General features: G+C 45.4%; 1 protein-coding gene across 1 annotated transcript in view; it reads left to right on the top strand.

Annotated features, from left to right (window-relative positions):
- LOC147896558 (uncharacterized) overlaps window positions 1-16407 on the top strand; it is a 47885-nt gene that overhangs the window by 29047 nt on the left and 2431 nt on the right. The window contains exons 2-4 of the mRNA XM_087381901.1: window positions 4231-4363; window positions 5167-5255; window positions 5401-5526. Coding sequence (XP_087238027.1) covers window positions 4231-4363; window positions 5167-5255; window positions 5401-5526 — 348 coding nt within the window. The remainder of the gene's footprint in view (window positions 1-4230; window positions 4364-5166; window positions 5256-5400; window positions 5527-16407) is intronic.

The raw sequence follows: 16407 nt of genomic DNA, 5'->3' as shown, positions 1-16407 counted from the left end.
TGCTGATGGTACGGGCTGTGTACGGAGCGCTAACTGCTGATGGTACGGGTTGTGCATGGTGCACTGAATGCTGCTGGTATGGGCTGGTACGTACGGAGTGTACAGGCATCCATTGTCAGGCTGTACGGATCAGAGCAGCAGATATTGTACGGGATGAACGGAAGGTTTGGGCTGCTTGATGGCCATTGGTTACAGCGTGCTGGCTTCGTGGTTTATGGGCTGTACTACAGCCTCCCATTTACCCTTTTAATATGGGCTGCTACTAAGTGGCTGAATGGAGGTACATTTCAGCTTGATAGGGCATTCTTTGAGCCCATGGGGGTGTGCACATAGCTCATGAATGAGCTTGATTGAGCTCTTGGTTGGTGGGAAGGTGCACCTCTCCCTTCTAGTGATTGCCCATGAGCATTGGGCTGTGTTTTTAGAGACTTGCTTGGCAGGACGGGATACAATGAATGCTTTCAGAGGTTGTTTGAGTTTCTGATCTTTGTGGGCAGTTCAATGATGCTTTCACCCTTTGTTTGGGCATTCCAGTGAGACAGTGGACACTTTTGTTTGTCTGGAGAGCGTGTGGCCTTGTTTGGGCTGCTAGAAGGCGCTCTCAGGTTAAATGCAGGTGTTTGCACTGAGTATGGATGCCTATGGCCACATGGTTGTGATAGCAGTGTCCCGCAGGGCTAATGTGTTGTGATACTGATGCCTCGGAGTTAGAGAAGAGCATTGAATGCGTGTGAGTTGGTACTCACTGTGTAATCTCTTTGTGGCACTCTTCAATTAATAAAGAAATACCGAAAGGGGCGCCAAGGCTTTGGGGCCAATCTGTGTCTTTGTGTTTGAGCAGGAGCTCTCTAGCTCCCCCTTTCTGTCTGTGGAGTGTTTGCTGAGTATTTTATTGTGAAGGACTTCGTTTGGTTAGTGTTCTACCACCCTCTTGCTAGCCTTGAGGCAGTCCTCATGTGAGAGTTCACCCGAGGTCAAGAGAAAACTGTTGGAAAGGTTACCTCCCCATTTGTAAGCACTCAAATGAGGAGAGCATGGGGGAGGGAGACCTAGGGCAGGATATGCCCAGAGAGGAGGAGGGACCTGCCACATGGGCAGCACCTCACAGTGACTATACAGGACTGTACAGAGCTGATGGAGTTGGCGGATATGGTGCAGACATGGCAGGGGCAACAAGAACCTAGTCAGCCATTGGAGGGAGCTGGTAGGGCTGGGGTGGGGCCACTGGAATCGGGCGACGTGTTTAAGATGCGAAAATAAATACACCATACTTTTGCTGCTGGAGAATTCCCAAATGCAAAGAACAAAGAGGGGAGGTCCCGAGGCATGGGCCATCCAATCAGCTATTGATCCGAGTGAGGCACGTGTCTATGTTGTTTCTGGGACCAAATCCACCGGTTGACTAAGGATAGACAAGATGATCCCGACTGTCGGTTGCTTTGGGTCTGGTGAGGGATGGCGCTGTTTTGCTCATCATCTTGCAAGTGCTACTATCAAGCAAGTGGTCTCTTTCCCCAAGTTAAATAGTAGAGAGGAGATGTCTGCAGTCCTCATGTGAGAGTTTGCCCGAGGTCAAGAGAAAAGTGTTGGAAAGGTCACCTCCCCATCTGTAAGCCCCCAAATGAGGAGAGCATGGGGCAGGGAGACCTAGGGCAGGATATGCCCAGGGAAGAGATAGGGAGGGAGCTGCCAAATGGGCAGCACATCACAGTAACTATATGGGACTGTACGGAGCTAATTGAGCTGGCAGATATGCCAGGCGCAGTAAGAACCTAGTCGGCCACTGGAGGGAGGTGGTAGGGCTGGGGTGGGGCCACTAGAAACGAGGCTGGTGTTCAAGATGAGAAAATAAATACACAATACTTTTGATGTGGGAGAAATCCAAAGGACAAAGAGGGGAGGTCCCGGGCCATGGGCCATCCAATTAGCTATTGATTTGAGTGAGGCACTTGTCTATGTTGTCTGTGGGACCAAATCCACCGGTTGACTAAGGATAAATGAGATGATCCCGACTGTCAGTTGCTTTGGGTCTGGTGAGGGATGGCGCTGCCGAGGAAGAAAATCTCTAATGGAACGCTGCTGGTTCTCAACCTGATCAATCTATTGGGGTCCCTCCCTCCTCTCCTGTAATCTACTCATCATCTTGCTACTGTCAAGCAAGTGGTATGTCTCCCCAAGTTAAATAGGAGAGAGGAGAGGTCTGCAGTCCTCATGTGAGAGTTCACCCGAGGTCAAGAGAAAACTGTTGGAAAGGTCACCTCCCATCTGTAAGCCCCCAAATGAGGAGAGCATGGGGGAGGGAGACCTAGGGAAGAATATGCCCAGAGAAGAGAGAGGCAGGGGGCACATGGGCAGCACCTCACAGTAACTATACGGGACTGTACGTAGCTAATGGAGTTGGCAGATATGGTGCATACATGGCAGGGGCAGCAAGAACCTAGTTGTCAGGGGACTGCTGTTCATAGCTAATGGAGCTGGCAGATATGGTGCATACATGGCAGGGGAGCTGGTAGGGCTGGTTGGAGCCAGCAAACCAGGCCAGAAATAGGGCAGACAAAGGGACTGGGCTCCCTTCATGGAATGGACGCCTGAGGCCTGGCTTTATAGAGCCCCGCAGGTTGGTGGGGATGCTGAAAGCAGGTCGGCCAGCAGACCCACAGAGGGTAAGGTTTTGGGGCTGGAAAATCCCTATATATAGATGTGGTGGAGGGGGCCAGTCAGGTCACCTGGCACAAACTACGGGGGACTGGGCCCCCACTTATAGGAAGCCAAAAGTCGGTTGGAACAGACCCCCTGGGTTGGCCATTTGGCCTTGGGGGAGTCCGTATTTTGGGGGCCTCTTGGGGCCTATAAAAGGGCCCCCTTGGGGGGCATAACTTCATCCAGCAAGCCAGCCGTTTGGGGAGCAGCAGAAGACTCACCCTCAGGCCTACATCCAGGAGGTAGAGCAGTCCCAGAGGTGCTGCAGACTGAGCTCATCTAGGGCTGGAACCTAGGCTGTCTTCTAGGGCAGCAAGGTGCTGAGGTCTTTGGATGGAGAGTCTACATACGCTCGAGGTGGAGCGCATGCGCTCAAAGATCTAGAGGTACCAGGAGATAGTAGAAAATCCTGTTGGTAAGATCAGAGGCTCACATCTTGGTGGGACTCTAGATCTATCTTTTGTATTGTGTCCATAGTTTGGGATGGAAATATATTCTTTTTGGTGGATTCTATATCTAGCATGACTCACTGGCTATTTGCTAGTCTGCAATGGAAACCCCCCCAACACACACACACACACCCAAAAAGAAAATCCAACTACACAATCAGACAATGGAGAGCATATGGAGCAGTTCACATGCTGTCATTGAGGTATTGAAGAAAGTGTTATGCATCTCGAACCCTCACCCCCCCCCCCCCCCAAAGCTAGGTATAGGTAGAAGGTGCATGTGCTTAGTTAATTATTTTATGAGCATTTGTGTGATGTTCTCCCAAGCGAATCTTTCCTAGACCTTTATCCCCATTCTATATAATTAAAAACTAAACTTGTTGATGAATGCTGCATTATCTTTCTCACTTGACTCAAATTAAGATCTATAGGTGAGGCATTCCAAGTTTATAAGTAATGATTAGAACAAAGGGTCCCCCTCCACTGGTTTTTGTTAGAAATCGGCCAACAGAGGGTACACAGAGCAAAAGACTGATCGAATAGCCCAAGAGCTCACACAATGTGTGTGGTGTGTGGAATCACAAACTTCTTAACTTCATGTGCTTTACATAGATGTTTTATGCATATCTTTTATTCCTAGGATAAGCAAACTAGAGGACAATATATTTGTTTAGCTATTTTCCCTCCTGAGGTTTGATATTTGCTAGACTTGTGAAGTGTGGATGTGTGTGTGTTGGGGGGGTTTCCATGCATATCTTTTATTCCTAGGATAAGCAAACTAGAGGACAATATATTTGTTTAGCTATTTTCCCTCCTGAGGTTAGATATTTGCTAGACTTGTGAAGCGTGGATGTGTGTGTGTGAGAGAGAGAGAGAGAGAGAGAGAGAGAGAGAGAGAGAGAGAGCATGTACACCTATTTGCTAGCCATTTTTAAAAGGGTTACCAGTGTGTCTTTGCTGAATTCGTTGCAATAATTCTGTGTGTTACAGACAGATCGGCATAAACTGGTCGGACATTGTTGCTTTACCTTTTCAAAAGAGACTTTACAATGGCTTGTCTTTATGCTACTCGTATGTGCAGGCAGAGTTGAGAGCAAATGTATTTGCTGCAATAGAGGAGGAGGACAGAGCAATAGAAAATGAAGAGAATCCTTCCTTTTCTTTGTTGGGTAGCTGCAATGAACGTGCAAAGCAACTCCATGCCTCCCCTACAGGCACGTTATTAACTTTGCTTATAGAAAATGCAATTGCAATCACAACATTCTGTAGAAAACAAGTGGATTTTTTTATGCTGTTGAGTTGATAACATATCATTTAACTTATTGCAATCTTAAACTGAAAACTAGATATGGGTGGATTTTTCATTAGCTTGGAGGTAGGCTAGAGTAAGCATTGAAACAGGTTTGGATTATTTAGACACATTGGGAGTTCTCTCTCCTCTTGCCATTTGAACACGATCTCTTACAATACAAGATGTGGCCAAAAACCTTCTAAGTATACTCCTAAGCCATACTTTGTGAGGTTCAACAGCCACTTTTTGCCTTGCAAATGCAAAGCATGGATGAACTGGAGGGGTGTAACCCCTTCTTATAGTCCTTAGAAAAGGGCAATCCCCCCCACATCAACTGAATATTTATCAGTCTGTGGATGACCTAGTGTTGATGACTTGGCAGATGATCATTCTGCAGTGCTTGTTAGCCATCTGCTTGACATGTGTGCGAGATCTACAAGATGTTGTGTGCTTGCATGTGGCTCGGGTCTTGGACCTCCAGTTTGGCTTGTTCTGCCAAGCTACTATGCGTGATGGAGTTTGTTGAGAAAAACTTATAAATTTACAATTTGCACACATGCGAGTCCATATGCTCAAGGACATGCCTCCTTTCAGCTTTTGACACCTTTTGTCATGGATTTGCTTCCTGCATTAATCCAAATATATTGAAGCGCCTCATTTGCTGCTTAGAGATAACAGTGACAAGGTTTCATGTCCACAAAATGATGATGATATTGAAGTTTGCAGGTAAGCTATTAACCGCTCTCATATGTGACTACTTGGAGTGGTGTCAGTTGGAACATACTTTGAAAGTTTATTTACCGGAGTGCAATCTGGTAAGATGGCTTGGTTTGCTTTCTTAGATGCCTATTTATATTTGGTTTCACCCATTTTCTTTTAGGGTTTCACATACTATTAGTTCATGTTTTGGTGATCAAATGCGTTGTTAAATGGTATGGCAATCATTACCTTGTTTATCAGCCAAGAGGATTTTGGAAATCGGAGTTGAAGGAGAAATTGGGTCAAAAGACAGAAGCTGGGGCAAGCAAAGATGGGGCATCTCCTCTGCTTTTGGTAGACATCTTGGAATCATACTTGAAGCTTGAGGTATGCAAACGTTTGGTCTTTGGAGGACTACACTTTCAACTTTTCTCTGCGTATTGTATTATCTGGTTGATTATAACATTGTTGAATTTCCTACAAGGTTGCATCTTGGAAAGATAGAGAAGTTAAGAATTGATGCGTGTTTGATGGTGTATACCTAATGTGCCAGTGTGATTTATTTATCTGTGAGGCTGATCAGTAGATAATTATAACAGTCGGATGTCCTACACTGTTACATCTTGGAAAGATAGAGTAGTTAAGAATTGATGTGTGTTTGGTGTATACCTGATGTGCCATAGTGTGATTTATATATCTGTTGAGGAGGATCTTGTGACTGTACCATTTCATAGAATACTTTGGCTACTACTCATCTCTTCCTTCTCTATTCTCTGATTGTTCTGCTGTTGTTTTGACATGCACTGTAGCTCTAGATAGCTGAGTAGAGAACTTACGTTTGTTGTGAGATCCAAGGGAAGTTAACTGTCAAAGCCTGTAAGGTGGTAGTTCTCTGCATGGCTGCGAGTTTTCATTGCTGTGTCTTGCTTGGGGCAAGGATCGGTTTTGTGGAGCATGTGCACCTTTGAGATGACCTTTAAAGAGCTTCTTTGGCATTGGAGTTGAGGAGGCAACATCATTGCTGGTACACGAGGAGCTGTGGACTTGAGAAAGCCTTGGGAACATGAAGAAGGTGTGGTAGACCCCTCATTGGCCTTGATGATTAAGGTCTAAGGCTATATATTTGCAGTTGTGTGAGAAGCTCTGATTGGAGGATTTTAACTTGACCGCGGTAGCCTTTTAGGAACAGAGGGCAAGGCGTCGGCAGCAAGGAGACATCATAGGGTCTAAGGACATTCATGTGCGTGAAAGTGTTGTACTAGCTGAAGCTGGCAACTATGTGCATTGGGAGCTTGCTGTTGGTTACCAATGTTCCAACCTTTTGGTTCTAGGGTAGTCTATTGTTCAATCTGTAAGGACCCCATATGAGGAGAAGCCAATGAATATGGGAATACAGGATCTGGGAGAACTAGAATGATCCTATGGGCATCATAGGTACACTGCCAGACAGGCCAGGCAACAAGCTAGGCTTCAGCTGTGTTTTGGCCAAAGAGCAATCACCCAGTAGGCAGGTGACACATTGTAGCCAGCCATGGCCAGGCCTGTCAGTGGACTGCTGTTTGGCAGGTTAATTTGCCTGCAGAAGCCGTCCTAGATCCTCTTGCCAGGTTTGGTTCATGTGGAAAGTTCAGCCCTCCTAATCATCCATTCCTTCATTCTTTTGAGAGCCTCACTGGCTACTGATTCTCAGTGTGGGAGAGTCACGTGTACATGGTTTGCTTCATCCCATTTTGGGGCAGCGTTTTGGATAAAAAGAAATCTACCTATGTCGTCTCCATAGTTCGGAAAATAGTATTGCTTCTACTTTAGGCAAATGGGCATAGTGGATAAATCATAAGGTGTCAAAGCCACGCCCGAAGTGCATGTGAAGGCCATGGGCATAAGGAGCCAAGGCCAAGTCCAGTATCCAAGCGAAGCCCTCCAAGCAAATCCCGACTTCCAGCAGGTTCTTTCTAAATGCAAGATGTAGTTGTTATGCCAGCTAGGTTGAGAAGCACACGTAACCACAAATTTGACCTTGGTAATCCAGAATCAAGAACTAAGGTCACTATCGAGGGAGCCCCCAGTACCTTGCAAAGAGAACAATCTAATAGTGCTCACTCTGAAGACTTGGGAAGTAAAGAGTCAGTTGAAAATGAGAGATGTGATGCTTCGTCTCCATGTCTGTTACCGTGAAGCCATGGTACTAAGGAGAAAGGCAAACTAGTGGGAATTGAGATAGAGGTGGGCTGTGCTGAAGCAGAAGTGGGGTGCGGAGTAGGAACTATCAGTGTTGTTTATTATTATTATTATTATTTTTGGGGGTGTTAGGTTGTGTTGTGGTAGACCGAGCGTAGAGATAGGTTACATATTTCTATGCATCTGACTCGGCCCCAGGGCACTCTAGGACGGAGGACTCTTGACATAGCCCATCGGATCCAGAGATCGAGGAGACCATGTCCTCCACCACCACGGGAGACATCTTGAGAGATGCAGATTCATGAGCTCTTTGCATCTCATCAGAGAGCCATTATGGAGCTTGGATATGTAGGATCGGTCCACGCACTTGGGACTCTAGCTCTGAGCACTTGATATCTTCGTGTCACTCTCATTTTGCATTTTTACTTTGCTATTCTACTTGGTACTAGTATACTATCTTAGTACTCAGCAAGGGCCTTAGTGAGCCCTTTGCCCCGGCCCACAGTGGTGTGTATGAGCTACTTGATTCCGTACTTTGTCCCATAGGCCCACGAGGCCTTCGGCGGACGTTAATATATCTTTCTTTCTTTCTGTCTCTCTCTCTCTCTCTTTGCGATTCTTATTCTTATTTTGTGCTTTGTTTCTTCCATTTTGCTCTCAAAGTTTTTGTTGTTTGGTTGGGATTTTAAAGCTTAGTAAGCACTGTGTTTACCATAGAGATTCTGGAATCTGTCGAAACTCAGATGGCAGCTTATGCTTGGGTATTGATGAGAACATAAGCGTAGCTTCGCTACTAAGTTATCGTTATTTTTTATTTTTCTCGTTTACTCATAAATTTGTCTAAAGTTGCTTACTGACTCCGTTTCCTTTGTTCTATAAAAACTTTTAATTTGTAAGACTCTCTCTCTCTCTCTCTCTCTCTCTCTCTCTCTCTCTCTTTCTCACACAGATACACACATTGCACGCATGCATGCACATGCACGCGCGCACACGAGAGAGAGAGAGAGAGAGAGAGAGAGAGAGAGAGAGCCTACAGGCACGTTTTGTACCTAGGGCATTTTGCCCTATACATGAACTTTTCGCACGTCTCGTCAAAATGTTTCGGGCAGAAACGTTTCGTCACGTTCCGCATGCCCAACTGTAGGCCATCTTTTGGTGGTTCTAGTGATGCCCTATAGGCCATGGTATGTGCCTTGTAGGCATAAGTGTAGGCACTTATTGTGTTAGTGCTTACTATGCCACGTAGGACACTTAGTCCTATGTGACACCTAGGACACTTAGTCCTAGGCCTAGATACAAGTACTTTGTACTTGTGTTTAGGAACCTTATCTATCTAAGTTGACGTGACTTCTTCTTCGACTTGTCCTGTACTGCACACACACACTCTCTCTCTCTCTCTCTCTCTCTCTCTCTCTCTTCGTTTAACATCTACAGTGGTATCAGAGCGCTACTAGACCTGTTCCCCTGCCTCCGGATCTGCATCACGCACAGATTTCAAGAGTTTGCGCTCCATCCGTACAATCCGTACGATTGTACGGACTTTCGTATAGATTCCTTCAGTGCTCGTCGCACTTGCTCCATACAACCGTACCTTCAGTGGTATTCGTGTCGTACAACCGTACGGTTCTGCTACGTACTGTGCATCGTCGTACCGTACTGCACGTCGCCGTACAACTGCGCGTCACCGTACTGTGCATCGTCGTACCGTACTGCCCGTCGCCGTACACCTGCGCATCGCCGTACAACCGTACAGTCGTACTCGAGCTGGACGTACAGCCGTACACTATGCTAGAGCTGTTCGTACAGCTGGTACTTCCCTCGATACTGCAGTAGGAAGAGGCAAGGCTTCCAAGCCTATGAACAAGCCAAAATCTGTGCATAGCAGCTGCAATTCCTCTACACATAGCAGCTGTAATTCCTCCCCTGCATCTAAAAATACAGCAGATAAAGGAAAGAAGAAAAGATGCAACTATTGTCGCAAGCCTGGACATGACATTTCAGAATGTAGGAAGCGCATTGCTTCGGAGAAAAAGAAAGCAGGATTGACAGCTAATGCCTCACATGCCATTGAATCCCATGAGCCATCAGATGCTTCACATGCACATGCTCTTCAGGATGATTGGGCATGGGCTGTCCATTGCTCATTTAATCCCTCCAAAGCTGACACACTTTTTACTGCTAATGATGCTCAGTCCTGGTACTGTGATAGTGGTGCTTCCAAGCATGTCACATCTTGCAGACAGTTGTTTCATTCTTTAGCTGATGCATCTCGAGGGGGGACTGTTACATGTGCCAATAATGCTTCATATGCTGTAAAAGGAGTTGGAGATGTGCAGCTCACATCCATTTCCAGCCATCCTGTCACTCTGACAAATGTTCTTTTTGTGCCTGGAATTGAAGTCAACTTGATTTCAATTTCAGCAATTGCTACTTCAGGTTTCAGAGTAATTTTTGATGGCTACAGATGCCTAGTATATGATCTTCGTGATGACAATGCCATAGTTCTCACTGGCACTTTGCAAAAAGGACTTTATCACCTTGATCATCATGCAGCTGCATTTTCTACCGAAGCATTGGCTATTTCAGATTCACAGCTTGCTGAAACTCATCTTTGGCATGAGAGAATGGGCCATCTCAATTATAGAGCTCTTGCAAAGCTACATTCACAGCAGATGGCAAATGATGTATCTCAGACTCACACAGTTTCTAAACATGTGTGTGAGGGTTGTCTTTGGGTAAGATGCAACGATTTCCTTTTCAAAAGAATTGTCCAAAACTCTCACAAAGGAAATTGCAGCTAGTACACAGTGATGTCTGTGGCCCAATGAGGACAAATGCCATTGGAGGATACAAGTATTTCATGACTCTCATTGATGATTTCACAAGGTATTGTTGGTATATCCTTTAAAGGCCAAATCTGAAGTTTTCTTATGCTTTCAGAGATGGCTGAATATGGTTGAGAATGAATCAGGATGCAAGCTTGTCACCCTCAACACAGATAGGGGGGGTGAGTATATGTCAAAGGAGTTTGATGCATTTCTTTCCTCACGGGGCATTATTCACTCATGCACTACTCCTTACACTCCTCAGCAGAATCCCGTTTCTGAAAGGAAAAACAGGTCCACAATGGAGATGGCTAGATGCATGCTTAAGGCCAAGTCTTTGCCCAATAAATTTTGGCTTGATGCAGTAATGTGTACCAACTATGTGCTGAATAGATCACCTACACGGGCATTAAAGACTATTACACCTTATGAAGCATGGAAAGGCAGGAAGCCTTCACTTTCACACATGAAAGTTTTTGGGTCTCTTGCATATGTTCATGTACCATCTCAGCTGAGACATAAGCTTGATGACAAGGCAATCAAATGCATATTCATTGGTTACAGCCAGGAGAGCAGAGGGTATCGGTTATATCAACCAAATACTGGGAAGATTATTGTCAGTAGAGATGTGATCTTTGCTGAACGTTCAGCTTCTCCTCTTGTGGACTGCAAAGCAAAGCCAGATATTGACATGTTTGATGCCTTTGAATCTTGGTTACCTCTACCATCATTAGAAGAGGATTTTGAGCAGCAACATGCGCCTCCTGCAGGCCCTCCACAAAGCAATAATCAGCCTCAACCTCATGCTGATTTGCAGGTTTCTCTTCCGGCACAAAATGATCCCATTACTCATGATGCAGTCATTGAAGAAAGAGCTGTTAATAGACAGCAAAGACAAGTTCCCAGATGGCTTCTTGATACATTGAGGGACAGCAAACAAGATCAGCCTTTTGCTGCCCGGACAAGATCAGGGAATAGACAGCATGGTCACTTTCTTGAGTTTGCACTCCTTGCTACAGCTTGCAATGAAGAGCCTTTGTGCCATAAAGATGCTTTGACAGCAAAGAGTGGATGGATGCAATGAAAGCTGAGTTACAATCTATTGCCAAAAATGACACTTGGGAATTAGTAGATCTCCCACCTGGCAACCATGCCATTGGAACGCGGTGGGTCTACAAATTAAAAAGAAAATCAGATGGCAGCATAGATCGACACAAAGCCCGTCTTGTTGCAAAAGGGTATGCTCAACAACAAGGCATTGACTTTGAGGAGACATTTGCTCCCACATCCAGGATTACTACCATTTGATGTGTCATTGCCATTGCAGCCCATCATCATTGGCAAGTGCACCAACTTGACATCAAGACTGCCTTTCTTCATGGGGATCTGCAGGAAGAAGTCTATGTCACACAACCTCCTGGTTTTGAGGTTGTTAATTCTGAAAATAAGGTATGCCGGCTTAGAAAAGCTCTTTATGGTTTGAAGCAGGCACCGAGGGCATGGTATGCCAAAATTCATGCACACTTACTATCCCTTGGTTTTCAGAATAGTCCCACAGAACCCACTCTTAATTTCCGTGGGAGTGGATCTGATTTTTTAGTGCTGATTTTATATGTGGATGATATGCTTCTCACGGGCCCAGATACTCAGCAAATTGCAGCTTTCAAGGCTGACTTGCAGCAGATTTTTGACATGTCAGACATGGGACAGCTCCATTATTATTTGGGCATTCAGTTTGCTCATGTTGAGGGGGGTATCATGATGTCTCAGTCCAAGTATATTGGACAGCTCCTTGATCGTTTTCAGTTTGAGGATTGCAAGCCAATCTCTACTCCAGTGGACCCTGGCTTCAAATTCTCAGCTCATGATGGGAGCCGACCATGTGATATCACTCTTTATCAGCAGGCTGTTGGATGCCTTATTTATTTATGTCACACCAGACCTGACTTGCAGTAGCAGTATCTCAGCTCAGCTGATTCATGCACATGCCCAGTTCACAGCATTGGCAGGCAGTGAAGAGAGTCTTCAGATATCTCAGAGGCACTCAGGATTTAGCCCTCTTCTATGGTGATCAGGGTTCACTTACCATGCATGCTTACACGGATAGTGACTGGGCAGGATGTTTCGACACCAGAGTGTCACATACTGGCAATTGTTTTTTGCTTGGCAATTCATGTATTTCTTGGCTCAGCAAGAAGCAACCGACAGTTGCCACGTCTAGTTGTGAGGCTAAGTACAGGGCAGCCTTTACCGCTACAGTAGAGTGTGTTTGGCTTCGACAGTTACTTACAGATCTTGGTATTTGCCAGACATCCTCCACTATTGTCTACACTGACAGCCAGAGTGCTTTGGCCATTGTGCGTAACCCAGTGTTTCATGCGCGTACCAAGCATATTGAAGTTCACTATCATTATGTTCGGGAACGGTTGTCAGCAGGCCACATAGAGTTGTCCTATCTTCTCACAGAGGACAACATAGCAGATATGTTTACAAAGGCACTTCCTCGTCCCAAGTTCGAATTCTTCCGACAGGCTTTACACTTGGTTCCCTTTGTAACATGATCTGACATTCCTTGTACATTCATAGGTGGCTATATCCTTTTGGATGAACATGTGCCACCATGACCAGAAACTACCAGGTATTCTGAGACGTTTCCAGAGTACTTCAGCCCATCCCATGGAGGGGGGTTTGTAGGCCATCTTTTGGTGGTTCTAGTGATGCCCTATAGGCCATGGTATGTGCCTTGTAGGCATAAGTGTAGGCACTTATTGTGTTAGTGCTTACTATGCCATGTAGGACACTTAGTCCTATGTGACACGTAGGACACTTAGTCCTATGTGACACCTAGGACACTTAGTCCTAGGCCTAGATACAAGTACTTTGTACTTGTGTTTAGAAACCTTATCTATCTAAGTTGACGTGACTTCTTCTTCGACTCGTCCTGTACTGCACACTCTCTCTCTCTCTCTCTCCGTTTAACATCTACACCAACCACGTTTTTTGGTAACACTGAAGGGGAGTTGAAACCGGCCTCTAATCACTCAGAGAGCAGTGGAACTAAACCTTTAATCACTTCAGCACTTATTTACAGCTCACAAAGCATATATCATAACCATTAACCATTGCATGATCTCCATTTGGCATTTATCCATTTGTTCACAACAAAACCACTGAAAAAGGGATGGAGGCTAGAATGCCCCTGCTCAACAAACATAGACAAGTGCACCTGATTGGCCCCAAACACCGTGGCGTCCCTTTCGGTATTTCTTTATATTTCACAGTGAAATGATTACAAGTTGCATTTGGGAGACCTTCCCTGCAACTGAGCATGCAGCCCGATTCACTAAGCCTTCGCAAGGCTTTCAAGCATAGAACACCATCACATAAGCGCACTTAACCCATAGGCTCAACCCAAAGGCATTCTCTTTTCCGAGTGCAATTCCATTGGTTGTCCAGATGCAATCACACTGTACCCCAGCTGCTCTCTCTTTGAGTGGTTTCCAGATGGTATTCACAAAGCTTTTCAAAGCTCCAAAATAAAATCAGCAAAGTACCCAACCAAAAAATGACTCATGTAGCACTGCCTGGGCACCTGTGAGCCAAGAAAGAGACGGCACACGAGGCCAACCAATAGCTTATGGCAAAAAGAAATTGCAGCAGCAAAATCACAACTCACCAAGCCCTGAAAACTCGAACCAAGTCCTCAATCGCCAAGAGGACATAGTAGCCAATGCCCAATTGCATTCTCAGCCAAAGAGGAGTGCAAAGGCATGAAGAAAGAGCATTTACAAGAGTCGACCAGCAAGAATTCCACTGAAAAATGCAAAAAGCACTTCTGTCGCGAAGAAATGGGAGTTCTTGGGCTCAAAAGAAGCGTGCTTCAGAGAGGAATGCATTGAGAAGGTTTTGGAGAAGTTTCATAGCCGGAAAGTCCTCCAAAACTGAGAAAAACCAGTCAACCAGCGCGTGGGACCACTCGAAATTCAACAAAAAGCTGTAGCTTTGCAAGAGGAGAGGCCCAGGAGGCGGTAGAAGCAAAAAGGTTCAAAAAAAGCCACTTTTGCAAATTCGACCAGCAAAAGAAGTGCTCAGCTCTGCCCGTTCTACCAAACACACGGAGGGAAAAGCATATCACTACGAAGGGAAGGCTGAGGGGAAGCCATCGGGCCAAATGGAAGTCGAGGAATCCAAACGGGTGAGGAGTTATGAAGAAAAACGGAATTCAGCTGAAGGAGGCTGAAAAACCAGTCCAAAATCTCAACAAAGGGAGAAGATGAGAGAGAAAACCACACATGTGAAGTTTAGAAGTCCTAGGAAGGTCCAGGAATGGCAAAGGAGCATGTAGAAGGCACTAGAGCCACCTGGAACTCTAGGGGGGCCACTGAAGGTACATGGCCCTCTAGGGGGCCCATTAAAAATGCCACATCATCATTTCCCAACAACCACTCTTATAATTCCTTGGAATGCCTTTGGGCCTAGGGATTAATTACGCTTATGTGCTAGGCACCATGCCGCGTTTAATTACACATTATTAAGCCCACGCTTGGACTTTTAAAACCAAAGTTGTCACGGTCTTGTAGTACATTAAAGTACTTAGAATTTCACGCCCCCGTGACAGGAGTTGAGGAAGGAAGAGGGAAAAGTGGTAGGGCTGCAGCCCATGAATGGGCAGGGAGAAAGGAGAGGGGTGACCTGAGCTGCAAGTGCAGAGAGGAGATGGCGGTGGAGGGGCAAGGCAGATGGGAGGAGAGTCTACGCAAGGGGGTAGGAGTGCATGAGGGGGTGAGGGCCGGAGGAGTGCTTACTAATTTTTTAAAGGCACATCAATGGTTTCTTTGTGCAGGAAGAAGCAACCCACATTGCCTTCATCTCCTATGGAATCTGAGTTCAAGGTGTTGTGCACTGGATGGCAAGAATGTATTTGCTTATGACAGTGGTCCGCTTCCTCGGTAACCCTCAAAAGCAGCCATCGGTTGCTGGATGATTTGGTGTAGCTCATGAATGTCCCACAATCATTTCCAATTGACAATAGGGGCTGTATCAGTTCCCCTAAAAATCCTTAGTTTCATGCTCTAGCAAAACTTATTGGCACCCGTCATTTGGCTGGTGAACATGTTTAAGATAGGAGGCTTGATCTTGTGTTTGTGAGATCGGAGGAGTTGATATTCTGGCAAAGGGTTTGACTTCACTCCAAACTTGTGCACACAATGGATTTATTTTGGACCCCTCTATTTATATTGTTGTAGTTCTCAGGTAACAGGTTGATGTTATACAAGTAGATGTGGGTAACTCTACTTCCAACAGCTGTGACTCGCGTGAGTGTGTGGCTATGGCTGCCCAACATTTATAATGCTGTAGGATGCAATGTCAGCAGGCTTGGGCACCGGCCAATGTTTTTCCTCAAAAGCAAGTCTTGGGTCAGAACACCAATGGAAAAGTGGAACAGAATAGGTTTCATAAGTGGATGCCGATGCCTTCTAAATGATATCCTCAGCATTGAAGCATATTTGAATCCTTGTACCAGATCTTGTCATCCTTTCAGTAATTGAAGATGGATAAATTGTCACTGATCTGGCTATGTGGTTGCGTGTCTAGAAATAGGTGCATATACGACTCCAAAGATAAAAGAGGAAAATAGGGTGAAGCACTCTTGCAAATCTTTGCAGCAGCCTATTCCATCATTGAGTAGGCACACTGTCAATATGACGAATGCATCTTTTTTAATGATAAGGACACAGAAGAGGCAAACAATGGCTCCATGCATCGCAAGTTCTTTCAGGGACTGAACACAGATAAATGTACCTTTTCCAATGATGGAATCACATAAAGAAGCACAAAAGTCCATGGACTCCAAGTCCTTTTGTACATGTACACATTAGAGCTTGCCTGAGGCACAAGCTACTCTTGATACGAGATCATTTTTTCTATGGGGTATCTTATAGCAGATCTGTACTGACCTGCCTTACAAATAGAGTATCCTTGGCCTCTCAGACGGATTTGGGAATCTTGCAGTTGGCTTGCTAACATGCCATCTGCTTACTTAACATTGGGACCATGCCGCTAGTGTATCGACCTCATGGGTGATGCTACTGCTCATTTTTGTAAATCTTGCAGGTGGCTTGTAAATCTTGCAGTATGCCACCTGCTTACTTAACACCAGGACCATGCCACTGGTGTATTTACCTAATGGGTGATGCTTCTGCTCATGTTGACTTATTATTCAAGCAAGAACATGACAAATACCAAGTATGATTGTTTCCAACAT

Source organism: Dipteris shenzhenensis, chromosome 11, assembly GCF_047967505.1.
Source record: "Dipteris shenzhenensis isolate YYH24624 ecotype China chromosome 11, Dip_SZ_1.0, whole genome shotgun sequence".
Taxonomy (NCBI): Eukaryota; Viridiplantae; Streptophyta; class Polypodiopsida; order Gleicheniales; family Dipteridaceae; genus Dipteris; species Dipteris shenzhenensis.
Note: the sequence above shows the minus strand (reverse complement) of the source record. Positions and strands in the feature narration are given on the sequence as shown.